This window comes from Oncorhynchus tshawytscha, linkage group LG12 (genome assembly GCF_018296145.1).
Source record: "Oncorhynchus tshawytscha isolate Ot180627B linkage group LG12, Otsh_v2.0, whole genome shotgun sequence".
Lineage (NCBI taxonomy): Eukaryota > Metazoa > Chordata > Actinopteri > Salmoniformes > Salmonidae > Oncorhynchus > Oncorhynchus tshawytscha.
This window is the reverse complement of record NC_056440.1, coordinates 9,417,731-9,435,942: the sequence shown is the minus strand read 5'-3', so window position 1 is coordinate 9,435,942 and position 18,212 is coordinate 9,417,731. Positions and strand designations below refer to the sequence as shown.

Here is an 18,212-nt window from a genome sequence, read left to right as displayed (position 1 = left end):
CACAACTGTCTTTGGTGAGCCTCGTTTTGAAGGCCGAACGATTATCTCATCAGTGCCTAGTTCAAGTCTCTTTCCCTCTGACGACCCTAAGCGTTTTCATGAAATCCGAGAATGTTTTTACTGTCACCAAAAGGGTCACGTGATTGCGGACTGCAGTTTTGAAAAATAAACTGAAACAGTCCCTGTCACCGTCCCCTAAAATGAAAAGTGTGGGTTTAGTCAAGTCTTTGGCTCATCCGTTGGACTGAGTTATTGATTCAACATTTGAGAAACCGGATCCTATCTGTGCTCCGTTTATCTCTGCCGGTTGTGTTTCCTTAACTGGGGAACAAGCTGATCAAAAGCCTATACAAGTCTTACGAGACACCTGGGCGGCGCAATCGGTAATTGTTACTGATGCTTTACCCTGGTCTCCTGAAACGTATTGTGGCTCGCATGTCATATTACAGGGGATGGAGACAAAAACTGTACCTGTACCATTACACTGGGTCCACTTAGTATCAGGACGTTTCCTTGTTGGTGTAGTGTCTACACTGCAAGTAAAAGGAGTCACCTTGCTACTAGGGAACGATATCGCTGGTGGTAACGTCACGCCTGTGTTAGAGGTTGTTTGACAACCCAGAAATCAAAACTAGAGATGAGGAATTGGTTTAAGCATTTCCCCATGTTTTTCCTGCTTGTGTGTTGAGGGCACAATCTCGCGAGCTAGGAGATGTGGTGGATTTGTCGACTTCCATTTTTGAGAATGTTGAGATAGAAGACAATGCACCGAGTATTCCTTCCGCAATGCCGACCGTTTTTACCCCCGTAAAAACTAAGGCAGGGGAAAGCGAAATCGCGCCCCAATTACATGACATTGTTTTGTTTGTCACCCCTGAGAAGGTGATTGAATGTTAAAAAGGAGACACCAGTCTTCAAGTGTTTTGCTTCGGTAATTTCCATTGAGGAAGCAGGAGTTTTGATGTGTAAATGGGCAGCTCATGACACCGTTACTGACTGGAGTGAAGTGTGTCAAGTGGTTGTTCCTACACCGTTCCGACAGCAAGTGCTGTCACTCACCCATGACCAGGCGTGGTCCGGACATTTGGGGATCATGAAGACTTCTAACCGAGTCCTTCAACATTTTTTTTTCTGGCCAGGTTTAAAGTCTGATGTTGTCCAATTGTGTAAAACATGTTACGCATGTCAACGAAAGTGAATCAAACAGTTACTTGTTAGTGTTCAAATACTGGAGAGTCGAGACCAAATCACGGACGCTGGACAGAGTGGATTTCAGTTGTAACAAAAGGCAGTTTTAATGAGTCAAAGATATCTTGTCCTGCAGTTTAACGTGCACGGACCTATTCACATAACTCCGTAGGGAGTTAGGTGAAAAAAGGGACCTATACAAAGGTTACAATCATTTTTATACATAGAATAAAGTAGGTAGAGTCTTGTCGTATCGCCTTCTGAATGGTCCAGAAGGGTTGGAGGCGGACCTGCTCTAGCCAGAGCAGGAGCCCCATTGGTGCAAAGCAGAGTCTTCTGTTCTGAGCACCCGACCAGTAGGGGTGTGTGTGTTTATGCAATGGTATTTGTGTGTCAGTGGGGGTCGTGAGGCAGGACAACAGAGAGGGGGCAGTTTTATGGCTGGGTGTATGTGTTCGTGCGATGGAATGTCTGTGTTTCCTGGGGTCGTGAGACAACAGAGCTGAGGGGGGTAGTTTTAGGGGGGTAATTTTATTGCTGGGTGTGTGAGCTGGTTCCTGTTTTAGCAGGGGTACGTAAGATGACTTGAGTCAGGCGGTTTGGCTTGGCGCTGTATAATATATGAGCTATGTGTATGAATGTTTACATATATATATATATATATATGACATCCTCGAGCGCCTCTCTGCCCGATTAATGTGGTGGGGGAACCGTTTGAAAGAGTGATAATCGATTGTGTAGGTCCGTTGCTGAAAACCAGGTCAGGTAACCAGGTCTTACTAACAATAATGTGCAGTGCTACTCGATACCCAGAGGCTATCCCTCTCCGTACTATAATGGCTAAGACTGCGGTGAAGGCACTAGTGAAGTTATTCTCTACGTTTGGACTCCCTAAAGTAATCCAAACTGATCAGGGATCCAACTTGATGTCAAAACTGTTCTCAAATGTGTTAAAGACGCTGTGTATTTCCCATCAGGTCTCAGTCCATATCATCCGGAGAGTCAAGGGGCTCTTGAACGCTGGCATCAGACACTGAAGGCGATGCTACGCAAGTATTGCATGGATACCAGTACTGATTGGGATGAGGGGGTGCCCTTTGTCCTATTTGCTATTAGGGAAAGAGTCCTTAGGGTTCAGCCCTGCTGACCTTGTGTTTGGACACACCCCACGGGGTCCGCTGAAAATTTTGAAGGAGCATATCTCATCTCCTACACCCAGTAGCGCCCCTAAAAATGTGTTGGATTATGTCAGTAAGATACGGGAGAGACTGCACGCCGCATGTACGTTAGCCCAAAAGTCTCTCTCCTCGTCTCAAAAACGCATGAAGTTGCATTATGATAAATATTTTTCTCAATGTTTTAGGACGTTCAAAGTCGCACGTCCATCTTGGAACATGACGTGGATGTGAGGGAACGCTGCTCCTATACGTCAGCATTCGTACCGGGTTAATGCTAAGAAAAGGGAGGTAGCTTATTTATTACAGAATGAGATGGCAAAACCCAGTAACAGCTCTTGGAGTTCCCGGTGTATTCTTGTTCCTAAGCCTGGCGGTACAGCCCGCTTATGTACGGACTATCGTCGCGTAAATGCAGTTACAAAGTCTGATTCTTTTCCTCTACCTCGCTTAGATGATGGAATCGATAGAATTGGCTCTGCTGCTTACAGCAGCAATAAGTTAGATTTGCTAAAAGGTTATTGGCAGGTGTCTCTGACCTCTCGAGCTTTGGACATCTCGGCTTTCGTTACGCCTGATAACTTCGTACAATACACTGTGATGCCCTTTGGAATGTGTAATGCACCTGCAGCTTTTCAGCGCCTAGTTAGTTTGACCTCATCCCGTCAGTTGAGGATGCCTGGTCATTCTTTAAAAGTAACTTCCTCACCATTTTAGATAAGCATGCTCCGTTCAAAAAATGCAGAACTAAGAACAGATACAGTCCTTGGTTCACCCCAGACCTGACTGCCCTCGACCAGCACAAAAACATCCTGTGGCGGACTGCAATAGCATCGAATAGTCCCCGTGATATGCAACTGTTCAGGGAAGTCCGGAACCAACACATGCAGTCAGTCAGGAAAGCTAAGGCCAGCTTCTTCAGGCAGAAGTTTGCATCCTGTAGCTCCAACTCCAAAAAGTTCTGGGACACTGTGAAGTCCATGGAAAACAAGAGCACCTCCTCCCAGCTGCCCACTGCACTGAGGCTAGGTAACACGGTCACCGCCGATAAATCCATGATTATCGAAAACTTCAATAAGCATTTCTCAACGGCTGGCCATGCCTTCCGCCTGGCTACTCCAACCTCGGCCAACAGCTCCGCCCCCCCGGCAGCTCCTCGCCCAAGCCTCTCCAGGTTCTCCTTTACCCAAATCCAGATAGCAGAAGTTCTGAAAGAGCTGCAAAACCTGGACCCGTACAAATCAGCTGGGCTTGACAATCTGGACCCCCTATTTCTGAAACTATCCGCCGCCATTGTCGCAACCCCTATTACCAGCCTGTTCAACCTCTCTTTCATATTGTCTGAGATCCCCAAGGATTGGAAAGCTGCCGCAGTCAGCCCCCTCTTCAAAGGGGGAGACACCCTGGACCCAAACTGTTACAGACCTATATCCATCCTGCCCTGCCTATCTAAGGTCTTCGAAAGCCAAGTCAACAAACAGGTCACTGACCATCTCGAATCCCACCGTACCTTCTTCGCTGTGCAATCTGGTTTCCGAGCCGGTCACGGGTGCACCTCAGCCACACTCAAGGTACTAAACGATATCATAACCACCATCGATAAAAGACAGTACTGTGCAGCCGTCTTCATTGACCTTGCCAAGGCTTTCGACTCTGTCAATCACCATATTCTTATCGGCAGACTCAGTAGCCTCGGTTTTTCGGATGACTGCCTTGCCTGGTTCACCAATTACTTTGCAGACAGAGTTCAGTGTGTCAAATCGGAGGGCATGCTGTCCGGTCCTCTGGCAGTCTCTATGGGGGTGCCACAGGGTTCAATTCTCGGGCCGACTATTTTCTCTGTATATATCAATGATGTTGCTCTTGCTGCGGGCGATTCCCTGATCCACCTCTACGCAGACGACACCATTCTATATACTTTCGGCCCGTCATTGGACACTGTGCTATCTAACCTCCAAACAAGCTTCAATCCCATACAACACTCCTTCCGTGGCCTCCAACTGCTCTTAAACGCTAGTAAAACCAAATGCATGCTTTTCAACCGATCGCTGCCTGCACCCGCATGCCCGACTAGCATCACCACCCTGGATGGTTCCTACCTTGAATATGTGGACATCTATAAGTACCTAGGTGTCTGGCTAGACTGCAAACTCTCCTTCCAGACTCATATCAAACATCTCCAATCGAAAATCAAATCAAGAGTCGGCTTTCTATTCCGCAACAAAGCCTCCTTCACTCATGCCGCCAAGCTTACCCTAGTAAAACTGACTATCCTACCGATCCTCGACTTCGGCGAAGTCATCTACAAAATGGCTTCCAACACTCTACTCAGCAAACTGGATGCAGTCTATCACAGTGCCATCCGTTTTGTCACTAAAGCACCTTATACCACCCACCACTGCGACTTGTATGCTCTAGTCGGCTGGCCCTCGTTACATATTCGTCGCCAGACCCACTGGCTCCAGGTCATCTACAAGTCCATGCTAGGTAAAGCTCCGCCTTATCTCAGTTCACTGGTCATGATGGCAACACCCATCCGTAGCACACGCTCCAGCAGGTGTATCTCACTGATCATCCCTAAAGCCAACACCTCATTTGGCCGCCTTTCGTTCCAGTAGTCTGCTGCCTGTGACTGGAACGAATTGCAAAAATCGCTGAAGTTGGAGACTTATCTCCCTCACCAACTTCAAACATCAGCTATCTGAGCAGCTAACCGATCGCTGCAGCTGTACATAGTCTATTGGTAAATAGCCCACCCATTTTCACCTACCTCATCCCCATACTGTTTTTATTTATTTACTTTTCTGCTCTTTTGCACACCAATATCTCTACCTGTACATGACCATCTGATCATTTATCACTCCAGTGTTAATCTGAAAAATTGTAATTATTTGCCTACCTCCTCATGCCTTTTGCACACATTGTATATAGACTCCCCCCTTTGTTTTCTACTGTGTTATTGACTTGTTAATTGTTTATTCCATGTGTAACTCTGTGTTGTCTGCTCACACTGCTATGCTTTATCTTGGCCAGGTCGCAGTTGCAAATGAGAACTTGTTCTCAACTAGCCTACCTGGTTAAATAAAGGTGAAATAAAAATAAATAAAAATAACATTGTGTTCGCGGATGTGCCAAATTGTACTGCTTATCTTGACGATGTGGTGATTCATTCGTCTACTTGGTCTGATCGTCTCTCCACCTTGAAAAGGGTGTTTCAGTGGTTGGAGAATGCTTCTTTAACCCTCAATTTGGCCAAGTGTGAGTTTGGGAAGGCTACTGTGACTGACTTAGGGAAACAAGTGGGACGAGGTCAAGTGCGCCCAGTAACTGGCAAAGTGGAAGCAATTGTTGCTTTTCCTGCTCCCACGACTCGCCGCCAGTTGCGCCGATTCCTGGGGATGGTAGGGTACTATCAAATGTCTTATATTAAGTAAAGCAGACGGCATCAATTTCTTGATTTAAAAATGTACGGATAGCAAGGGGCACAACTCCAACACAGCCATTACTTACAAAAGATGCATGTGTGTTAAATGAGCCAGAACATAGGCAGAACGGATGACCACATGTTCTCTTGATAATTGCGTGAATTATGGGTTGTCAAGGAAACTTTTATGGAGTTAAAAAGTACAATATTTTCTTTAGGAATGCAGTGAGGTAAAAGTTGTCAAATGTAAATAGTAAAGTACATAAACTAATTTTCAGCAAATTTAACATATGTAAATGTTTGTATGACCATAAGATTCAACAGACAAACTGAACAAGTTCCACAGACATGTGACCAACAGAAATTGAATGTGTCCCTGAACAAAGGGGGGGTAAAAATAAAAAGTCAGTATCGGGTGTGGCCACCAGCTGCATTAAGTACTGCAGTGCATCGCCTAATGGACTGCACCAGATTTGCCAGTTCTTGCTATGAAATGTTACCCCACTCCTGGATATTTCTGCGGGTAATGGCCCAAGCCCTCACCCTACGATCCAACAGGTCCCAGACGTGCTCAATGGGATTGAGATCCGGCCTCTTCGCTGGCCACGGCAGAACACTGACATTCCTGTCTTGCAGGAAATCACGCACAGAACGAACAGTATGGCTGGTGGCATTGTCATGCTGGAGGGTCATGTCAGAATGAGCCTGCAGGAAGTGTACCACATGAGGGAGGAGGATATCTTCCCTGTAACGCACAGCATTGAGATTGCCTGCAATGACAACAAACTCAGTCCGATGATGCTGTGACATACCACCCCAGACCATGACGGACCCTCCACCTCCAAATCGATCCCACTCCAGAGTACAGGCCTCGGTGTAACGCTCATTCCTTTGACGATAAACGCAAATCCGACCATCACCCCTGGTGAGACAAAACCACGACTCGTCAGTGAAGAGCACTTTTTGCCAGTCCTGTCTGGTCCAGCGACGGTGGGTTTGTACCCATGGGCGACGTGGTTGCCGGTGATATCTGGTGAGGACCTGCCTTTACAACAGGCCTACAAGCCCTCAGTCCAGTTGTTACACATGGTCTGCCACTGCGAGGACGATCAGCTGTCCGTTCCGTCTGCCTGTAACGCTGTCTTAGGCGCCACACAGTACGGACATTGTAATTTATTGCCCTAGCCACATCTACAGTCCTCGTGCCTCCTTGCAGCATGCTTAAGGCACGTTCACGCAGATGAGCAGGGACCCTGGGCATCTTTCTTTTTGGTGTTTTCAGAGTCAGTAGAAAGGCCTCTTTAGTGTCCTAACTTTTCATAACTGTGACCTTAATTGCCTATAGCTTAGGTATGATAATTTTCTTGTCCCTAAGAAGCTTAATCAATTGGGGCGATGTTCGAGCCGGAGCACACTATCCTAGTCTACCGGTCATTCCATAATCTGATTATAAAATCAATAGCTTGTGTACAATTCTTTTGAGCATTTTATTTACTAGCCTATCAAGGAGAGATTCCAGAGACAGCGAGAGCGTGCGATCAAGATACACAAAAGTCCTGTCCTCGGAACCAGAAGTATGTGGACATCTGCTCGTGGAACATCTCATTCCAAAATCATGGGCATTAATATGGAGTGGTCCCCCCCCCTTGCCTTTGCTGCTATAACAGCCTCCACTCTTCTGGGAAGGCTTTCCACTAGATGTCACCACAGCAATGATCCAACTTGCTTCCATTCAGCTACAAGAGCATTAGTGAGGTCAGGCGTTCCAATTCATCCCAAAGGTGTTTGATGGGGTTGAGGTCAGGGCTCTGTGCAGGCCGGTCAAGTTCTTCTACACAGATCGAAAACCATTTCTGTATGGACCTTGCCTTGTGCACGGGGACATTGTCATGCTGTAAAACAGGAAAGGGCCTTCCCCAAACTTTTGCCACAAAGTTGGAAGCTCAGAATCATCTAGAATGTCATTGTATGCTGTTGCAATGAGATTCCCCTTCACTGGAACTAAGGGGCCTAGCCCGAAGCATGAAAAACAGCCCCAGACCATTATTCCTCCACCAAACTTTACAGCTGGAACTATGCATTGGGCCTGGCATCCGCCAAACCCATTTGTGTGTAGCCAAACTGAGTGGACGCTGCAGATGTTTGTGAGAAAGATTTTCGGGATGTCTCCTGGTCTGTAAAAAAACTCTGTAGCTTGGCCACCTTCCACCGCAGAAGTCCGACATTGGCGGATGGATTTTGACAGGGATGTAAAAAAAAAAAAAAGGCAATATGCCTCAAGTGGAGAAATGCATTTGTTTTATGCCCAGCTCACGAGACCCCTTGATGAGGCCCGAGGCAATTACTTCTTCTACCTAATGGTAAGTCCGCCAGTGCAAACAGGCTGGTCATAAATTCTATTATGCTTTGACTCAGTCGTTCATTCTATTCACTCCACTTTGCTATGTTAAACAAATCAATGGCATGTAGCTAGCTAGCAGAGGTTCAATGACGACAAGAGACAAGAACATCAATAAATAATGATTTTAATAAATATTTTATAAATAGGCAACAACCAGCTGATTGTCGAGTCAATAAGATATTTATGGGATAGCTAGGCTAACGTTACTTCTCCTTATGGGATAGCTAGGCTAACGTTACTTCTCCTTATGGGATAGCTAGGCTAACGTTACTTCTCCTTATGGGATAGCTAGGCTAACGTTACTTCTCCGTTGTTAGCCAACAAAAGCTAACACAGTCACATCAAGCAGCTGAAATGATAAACTATGTGCACTTTCATTGGTTTCAACTTTGTTTATATTGGCATATCTTTGGATATATTAATTTTAAATAGTCATGATAAATTTATTTGCCCTGGATCAGAGAAGCTGTCAGTCTCGTCACGCTCATATATGCGTGACATGGTGGAGATCACAAAAAAACTGCAACATGTTGCACAAGTCAGATAGTCACACAGCAAGACTTAGCTATTACCCCGCTGTACCCAAACCAATGCTAGGCTAGTAGCATGGGGAAATATTGTCTAGACGCTTTTTTTCGAAGGTTGATTGACTGGCTGGGCTGACCATGTAATAGAAACCATTATGATCTAAGGGCCAAACTGATCCTATATAAGGACTCGTAATATAACACTTTGTGAATACAATCCCAGGTATCATTGACTCTGTACCCTGTATATAGCCTCGTTACTGTTATTTTGTGTTACTTGTATTTTTTTACTTTAGTTTATTTGGTAAATATTTTCTTAACTCTTTCTTGAACTGCACTGTTGGTTAAGGGCTTGTAAAGTAAGCATTTCACAGTAAGGTCTAAACCTGTTGTATTCGGCGCATGTGACTGATAAAGTTTGATTTGATCACTAAGAGTAAGTACCACTAACAGGGTGAAACAGAACAGAAACAAAGCAGCAACCACTCCTGGAGAGTCAATAGTGTGCCTCCCAAATGACACCCTATTCTCTATATAGTGCACTACTTTTAACCAGAGCCCTATGGGTAGTAGTGCACGAAGAAGGGAATAGGGTGCCATTTGGGACATAAAACGATGAAGAGCAAACCTATAAAGGGCAATTCCACAGCAGCAGGAGTGTGAAATGTTTTTTTTTGGTATCTCAGATTGGTCTCACATAGGAACTCCACTGGGAGGAAGTATGTTTATTAACATTTGTATCACAAACCATTTTTTTTTTTTTAGAAAATCAGGATTAAATTTAATTGAATAAGGCCCTTTTTAGACTTATACATGCCTCCTGTAAGAACCTATGATCTGTGAACCGTACACGATACAGACATCTTGGTGTCGTTATAGTCCTTCGTGTTCTGAAATACACTTTCACATTTATTCAACATAAATATTAATCTCAACTACCCTTATTGATTTTTCAACAATAAAAATTAACAATATACTCTTCAAACATCACATTTCCAGAGTTGGATCTCTGATACTTTTAATAATAAGAACCATTTTACACAGAAATTGACATAGGTCATGAACCAATCACAGCCCTTCTTTAGGATTGCACATTCAGCAAGTCACCAGCAGAGGGCGTTCCCTTTAAATCCATTTCACATTCAATGTGCTGGTGGTGATAATAACATTGCTAAATTTGAAGGTATGATCAGAGAGCCCACTCTGGAAATGTGATGTACTAGTAGAGTATATTGTTTCAAACACATCTTCACATGAACTAAAAGGGGGTAGTTAATGTTGAATAAATGAATGTGAAAATTGTATTTTAGAATCTAGTCGTACTCCATATTTTAAAGCACACTATGCCGGCTAACTTGTACGGTTCGCGGAGCATAGGGTCTTAGAGTTTGGTTGGTTCATGATTGTGCTCTGTCTTAAGGTTTTATAGTTGTACGGTTGTCCGTAGCGACACATCAGTAATGGCTTGACTAGTTTTTCCTTCTTTGTTTTTGTATGTTGACAATTCATTATTTGCTGCACTGCTCATCTCAAAGTAAGTCAGCAGAACTGACTAGAAAACAACAAGATTAGTGATGGATAACCATGGCAGCTTCACATAGGCTATTCTTCTACAGTTAGTGGGAGAACAAAAGGAATGACACTACTAAAAGGACTGACAGAATGGTTGTTCTAGTCCCTAACATTGAGAGAGACCTGAACTACAAACAGGCCAAGGTGACACACTGTACTATTCCAGAGAATAGCCCTTCTCATATCCATTCCCAGACAAAGCTCTGCAGATGAATCAGAGTCCAGGCATTTTTGGGAGGGGCCACAAATTACTTGACCTATCAGAGACCCCCAGCCCCCTTCACGAGTATTGAAGAATAGGATGAATTGACCAGCCACTAGACGCTGATCTAGGGACAGTTCTTAGTAGTTCTCGCCCTAATGGTTAAGGTTAGGGGTTGTGTAAGGGTGAGAGGATGCTAGATCTGTGCAGGTGGGCAACTTCTAACCGCTGCCCATCTCCGGTGGAACAGGAAGTATATCCTCTCACTGACCAATGACAGAGTTAGTCTATATCTCACTGACCAATAACAGAGTCCAACCACTTCCTGTATGCGAGGGCGAAGCGTCCCTGCTCAGGGGAGCGGCAGCTGTCCAGGACACTGGCTATGAAGCTGTGCTCTGAGGGCAAAGCAGGGGGGCAGGGGCCAGGGGGACCCCTCTTCAGGCGCTTGGTGTCACGGGGGTCCGGGACCCCAACCCCGTCCACTTCCATGGCATCCTGACCCTCCTGAGCCTGTCCATTCCTGCGCTGCACCCTGTCTAGACCCACACCTCCAGGGCAGGCCGTGTGAGGGTGGCTGCTCAGCCCAGCATCGGTGTGGTTCAGGTGGGGAGACTCGCTGCCGAAGCCCTGGCCGTAGTGGTGGTCCCTCCTCCAGTGGTGCCAGAGGTAGAAGACGTGTCGCCTTGAGAAGATAGTTGTTATGAAATACTGCATGAGCATTAGACTGGAATCATGTCAATGTGAACCAGTACGCTACACTGCAACGCCTTTAGGGTGCTTTATTATTTATTTATCTGTACGGAATGAGAAGCTTAAAAAATAAATAAGCACTTGATGTTTTTAAAGGGGGAAAAGATACAAAACTATGTAGGCTAAAAAACAATATCCTTATTAATAAAGTATTTGAGGAAGAGCACAACTGTTGTGATGTAAAAAAACAAAACAAACAACTAATCTACTTTTCGACAATCATCTTTAAAACCTAAGATATATCTATCTATACATGTCTCACACATTCAACAAGGATGTGAACACTGTTGCCATAGCACCACTCACTTCTCCCTATCACAACAAAGCTGGTCAGGATAAACACTTGACTGTGCAGCTGGTCTTTAGCCTCGGGGCAAAACATCTCTCTCCCTCCCTCTCATCTATCTTCTCTCTTTTCTTTCTCTCCCTTTGTTTTCCCCCTCTAGAAGGAAGAATGTTCCACAGCAAAACAACATCAATGTCATGATAACCCCCAAAACATCTACTCCTGAGAACATTGTCATGGTCTAACAGATTATAAACTGGGTGGTTCAAGCCCTGAATGCTGATTGGCTGATAGCCGTGGTATATCAGACCGTATGACAAAACATTTACTTTTAACTGCTCTAATTAGGTTGGTAACCAGTTTATAATAGCAATAAGGCACCTCTGGAGTTTGTGGTATATGGCCAATATACCACGGCTAAGGGCTGTATCCAGGCACTCTGCGTTGCGTCCTGCCTAAGAACAGCCCTTACCCTTGGTATATTGGCCATATACCACACCCCCTCGCACCTTATTGCTTAAAGAAACATGATTGTCGTAATAAAGCATTTGCCACCAATATGGAAGGTAGAGAGACAAACTCTGTACAGTATCTATGACTAAGGCTATGGCTGGAGTTAGGCCACACCCTAGATAAAGAGACATGGAGTTCCTGTATGCTCTTACCTGTGACGCCAGAGCATGTCAATATAAAATGTGTTCTGTGATTGGCTAACATTGTAGTCCCAGGTTGAGTGACAGTAATATCTAAAAGACACTAATAACTAACCCAAGATTGGTGTCGTATTGGTGTCGTTTCCAATGGATGGAAATTAAGCATAGATCATAGACCAAGAAAGGAGGCGGGCACAGCCAAGCACGAGCTTGTGAGATATCCAATTGGCCTGTTTTAGCATGCATTTGCACATTTCCATTAGGTAAAGTCTACTCTGAAGTGTGTGTGGGGAAATAACTCAATTCACCCTCGCACTCCTTCTAAACAATGCAATTCTTCCAAACTTGTAAAAAGGGGCAAGTCTCCAAAGTGCACTGTTCGTAACAGATTATAGTTTTGGGAACAGAAAACGGTATTGAGATCAAATGTTTCATTGATGACAATTTGCAGAATGTCGGACAGGTTTTATCTAGCTCCATTTTATCCCACTTCCCGCCACTGGACTTCCTCTCATGACCATATTTGGTGGTGAGTGGAAGTTCTAAACGCATGCTTCAGATTTATGCCCCGTGACATGTCTGGGTTTCCCTTTTGGTCTGTGGTAATATTGTCCTGTAGGCTCGTACCTGTGACACCAGAGTGTCTCGTGTCCCGGGAAGGACTTGATGAGGTCAGTACATAGTTCCACCTCCTGGTGGAAGAGCTGGGGCAATGCCGGCATCGAGGCCAGGTCCTCTGGGGAGTGGGGAGAGGGGCAGGGGGCTGCTGCTGTGGCCTCTCCGTTGGCCTGGTGGAGGGGGTTGGCTTTGTGGGGGCTGTGGCTAGGGTTAGAGCTGGGCTGAGGATGGTAGTGCTGGGGAGAGGAGGAGGAGGACAGGGACTGGCTGAGCTCCCTGACCAGGGCCTTGAGCAGGAACTGGCGGTAGTGGAAGCCACTGTGGTCCGATACGTGCATGGAGACCCACTGACGCATAGAGGAGAGCTCATCATGGAGGACCTGGAAGGAGGAGACAGGTCTTACAGCGCTAACCATATGCATAACCATTAATCACATGGTATGTTCATCATCATGGGTGATTTCATTCACCAGTTTCATTCACATGGGAGTTTTTTTTTTTTTTACAAGCGAAGGGCACAGCATTATTCTGGAGCAGAATACAATAGCAAATTCACAGAGAAGAGAAGGAAATTAAAGATTACGTTTGACGATATTTGGATGAAACCAGATCAAAGTATGATGACAAAATTATAAAAAATGTATGTTGGTTCTAAACTGATAAAGTTGATCATATAGTTACACACACACACACACATACACATAAAATTCTATATGATATCCACCGTTACAATAAATCCATTATTTTTGCCAGAAAATTATGATATGAAGAAAATGCACTTCAGAAGAACAGAATATTATAAATAAAATAGAAAGGATATTTTTTCCCCATTCTGGAGCGAGTGCACATATAAAGTGGCTGTTATTTTGTAAAATATTTTTAAAATTATTCTCCCCAATTCCATGGTATCCAATTGGTAGTAGTTACAGTCTTGTATCATCGCTGCAACTCCTGTACGGACTCGGGAGAGGCGAAGGTCCAGAGTCATGCGTCCTCCAAAACACAACCAAGACACACTGCTTCTTGACACAATGCACATCCAACCCAGAAGCCAGCCGCACCAATGTGTCGGAGGAAACACCGTACACCTGGCCAGCGTGCACTGCACCCGGCCCGCCACAGGAGTCGCTTGTGCGCGATGAGACAAGGATATCCCTGCCGGCCAAACCCTTCCTAACCCGGACGACGCTGGGCCAAATTGTGCGCCGCCCCACGGGCCTCCCGGTCGCGGCCGGCTGCGACAGAGCCTGGGCTCGAATCCAGAATCTCTGGTGGCACAGCTAGCACTGCGATGCAGTGCCTAAAGTGGTTATGTTGAGCATTAAAGTGATCATTAGAAACAGGTCCTATATACTATATTTAGAGTTATCTGGCTACTTAAGTTGTGAATGATACAAACCTTAGAATGTCTTAGAAATCTACGCATATATGGGCTGCATGATGCGACTACAGGATATTGATGATTTTAGAAGGTTGCGGGGGGGGGAAATGAAAAAAGCTTGCTCTCTGTTCCTCGCCTCAGGCTGCACAGCTGTTCCCTCATCAAGTGATCACATTTTCACCCATCAGACTATTCTCACCGTAATCTTGTCTTTACTAATATGTAAAATGAGTTTTGATTTAGTATGGCCTGTGATCAAATAGACAGGATCAGAGGCAGGGGAAAAATACATGTCAGCCGTGTGCACTCGAATAGCGACTGGGTGTTTGATGTGGTTTTCCATTGCATTTGCATTGATGTCAGAGTGGTTAGAGGGACAATAGAGCCCCGAGTACCAGGCCGTCAGGACCTGATGGTCATTAGCAAGTCGGGTACTACCAAAGCATGTTCAGAGTGCATAAAAGGAGATTATCGTGGAATATTTACTGTGGTCATGACCACAGACCTATATCTATCCAACCCTGCCTTTCTAAGGTCATCGAAAGCCAAGTAAAACAGATCACTGACCATTTCGAATCCCACTCTTCTCCACTCCACTCTGACTCTTCTCTGTATACATCAATGATATGGCTCTTGCTGGTGGTGAGTCACACGACACCATTCTGTATACCTCTGGCCCTTCTTTGGACACTGTGTTAACAAACCTCCAGACGAGCTTCAATGCCATACAACTCTCCTTCCATGGCCTCCAACTGCTCTTAAATGCAAGTAAAACTAAATGCATGCTCTTCAACCGATCGCTGGCCGCACCTGTCCGCCCGTCAAGCATCACTAATCTGGACGGTTCTGACTTGGGAATATGTGGACAACTACAAATACCTAGGTGTCTGGTTAGACTAAACTCTCCTTCCAGACTCACATTAAGCATCTCCAATCCAAAAGTAAATCTAGAATCGGCTTCCTATTTCGCAACAAAGCATCCTTCACTCATGCTGCCAAACACCCTCGTAAAACTGACTAACGATCCTTGACTTCGGCAATGTAATTTACAAAATAGCCTACAACACCCTACTCAGCAAATTGGATGCAGTCTATCACACTGCCATCCGTTTTTTCACCAAAGCCCCATATACTAGGTCATCTATAAGTCTTCGCTAGGTAAAGCCATGCCTTATCTCAGCTCACTGGTCACCATAGCAGCACCCAACCGTAGCACGCGCTCCAGCAGGTATATTTCACTGGTCACCAACAAAGCCAATTCCTCCTTTAGCCGCCTCTCCTTCCAGTTCTCTGCTGCCAATGACTGGAACGAACTGCAAAAATCACAGAAGCTGGAGACTCATATTTCCCTCTCTAACTTTAAGCATCAGCTTACAGATCATTGGACCTGTACATAGCCCATCTGTAAATCGCCCACCCAACTACCTCATCCCCATATTATAATATTTTTGCACCCAAGTATCTCTACTTGCACATTCATCTTCTGCACATCTATCACTCCAGTGTTTAATTGCTAAATTGTAATTATTTTGTCACTATGGCCTATTTATTGCCTTACCTCCCTAATCTTACTTCATTCGCAAACACTATGTAAACTTTTCTATTGTGTTATTGACTGTACGTTTGTTTATTTCATGTGTCGCACTGCTTTGCTTTATCTTGGCCAGGTCGCAGTTGTAAATGAGAACTTGTCCTCAACTAGCCTACCTGGTTAAATAAAGGTGAAATATGACTTTTATTTTTGAATGACTGCCAGTGAAGCAGTAATATGGTCACTAACAGCCCTACGTGTGGTTTATATAGATTGGTGCCAACATTATACTGTAGGGTGTCAGCAAAGATAAAAAAATATTTGGTTGATTTTGAGAATTTCTAACCCACAGAATATTATTGTAGATATTTTAGCCACTCTAAAGGCTATTTTACATGGGAATCAGAATGACTGTTCGAACCTTTAAGACAATGTAGAGACATTCAACCAATCAAATGTCATCAGCCATTACATAACCCAAACACCAATGGCTGATCAGAGAGCAGGGCATCTTACCAATAACAGGAAGTGCCTATTGCAGCTCCATATCCCTGGCCCTACCATCGCTCCATATCCCTGGCCCTACCATCGCTCCATATCCCTGGCCCTACCATCGCTCCATATCCCTGGCCCTACCATCGCTCCATATCCCTGGTCCTACCATTGCATCACTCCATATCCTGGGAATGCCACTGCGGCTTAAAAACAAGCCATGTGTTCACTGAGACACAACAAAACACTCTCCATACACCTTTAAATCCCTAGGGCTCAGTCCAGAGGGGTTGGCTGTTCCCAGATCAGTTCAGTGGACCAGAAAGGTCCTATCGTCATGGTCACACAGCGACAGGCTAGAGAGAGATGAGACGTGAGGCAGAGAGGCCGGAGACACACTGTCCTTGTTGGTGATACACTATAGACCCTACTGACTGACACACAGAGCGGCCGGTCGGTCAGGATTCCTTACCTTCCTGGCAGTATAAGACCTGCTAGCTGCCTGCCTTGCTAGAACCCAGAGAGGTTACATTGAAAGAGCAGTTGTTTTAACAGAGACCGTGTACAATTAACATAAATATAGCCTAAGAGGCTGAGAGAGATGAAGATAGAGAAAGAAACAAGGGAGAGAGAGACATATGTAGAGCCCATGTCGTCCTACTCCTACCTGGAGGTTGCCCGGGGCCATGTTCTGCAGAACCCAGATACGATGCGACCAGGCATTGTAGTTGCTAGGGTAACGGCCGGCGGCGTCGGCACACACTTTCATCTCTTCGTATAGGACCCTGTGGAGGTGCTCACTCAGACGTGTCTTCTCTGCTGCGTCATGCCGATCACCGTCCCCTTGGTCCTTCCTGTCCGGCCCGGGGGAAGAGCACTCCCGTAACACCTGCTGTAGTATCCAACGTCTGAAAACACAGGGGACATGTTGGAGTCACGCAGGCACACACACACACACACTTCAATCACCCTCAGCTAGCTCCCAAAACAACAGCCCTAAACACAGAACCAACCACAACCTAAGCATCTGGTTAAACAACAGAGCCAGGACACAAACACAACATGGATAACACCAATATAAGATGGCTACTTCAGTGAAATATCAACTCCCATAGCATCTCTCTGTATACATCTCTGTATACATGGGGCAATCGCAGTCTTCTCACGCTGCTAAACCCTTTGCTGGTAAGATGAGGTGTCGTTTGGAGTTAGGGCTGACCCCAATTAGCTATTGTTTGGTGATAGGCTGTTGGTTTTTGGGGTATTGTAGATTGATGAGATTTGTTACATTTTTTAAATCAATTTTAGGAAAAAGGCTTTAATGTAACAAAATGTGGAAAAGGTCAAGAGGTTTGAATACTTTCTGAAAGTACTGTGTGTGTACAGACACAGACACAGACACAGACACACACACAGTACCAGTCAAATGTTTGGTCACCTACTCATTCAAGGTTCTGTATTTTTACTATTTTCTACATTGTAGAATAATAGTGAAGACATCCAAACTATGAAATAACACATATGGAACCATGTAGTAACCCCCCAAAAAGTGTTAAAATCAACATTTGATTTTTCAAAGTAGCCACCCTTTGCCTTGAGATCTCTGCACATTCTTGGCATTCTCTCAACCAGCTTCACCTGGAATGCTTTTCCAACAGTCTTGAAGGAGTTACCACATATGCTGAGCACTTGTTAGCTGCTTTTCCTTCACTCTGTGGTCCAACTCATCCCAAACCATATCAATTGGGTTGAGGTCAGTTGATTGTCGAGACCAGGTCATCTGATGCAACACTCCATCACTCTCCTCCTTGGTCAAATAGCCCATACACAGTCTGGAGGTATGTTGGGTCATTGTCCTGTTGAAAAACAAATGATAGTCCCACTAAGCCAAACCAGATGGGATGGTGTATCGCTGCAGAATGCTGTGGTAGCCTTGCTGGTTAAGTGTGCCTCGAGTGTCACCAGCAAAGCACCCCCACACCATCACACCACCTCCTCCAAACTTCATG

The 18,212-nt window shown here is 45.1% G+C and overlaps 1 protein-coding gene across 2 annotated transcripts in view; it reads right to left on the bottom strand.

Moving 5' to 3' along the window:
- Positions 1-8,296: 8,296 nt before the first annotated feature.
- Positions 8,297-18,212, bottom strand: part of LOC112238389 (protein prenyltransferase alpha subunit repeat-containing protein 1) — a 34,441-nt gene continuing 24,525 nt past the window's right edge. For both annotated transcript variants that reach the window (XM_024406970.2, XM_024406971.2), the window contains 3 exons: positions 16,871-17,111; positions 12,809-13,179; positions 8,297-11,174 (listed from right to left, as the gene is read on the bottom strand). In XM_024406970.2, the coding sequence (XP_024262738.1) occupies positions 10,784-11,174; positions 12,809-13,179; positions 16,871-17,111 (1,003 nt within the window). In that variant the 3' untranslated portion in view covers positions 8,297-10,783. The remainder of the gene's footprint in view (positions 11,175-12,808; positions 13,180-16,870; positions 17,112-18,212) is intronic.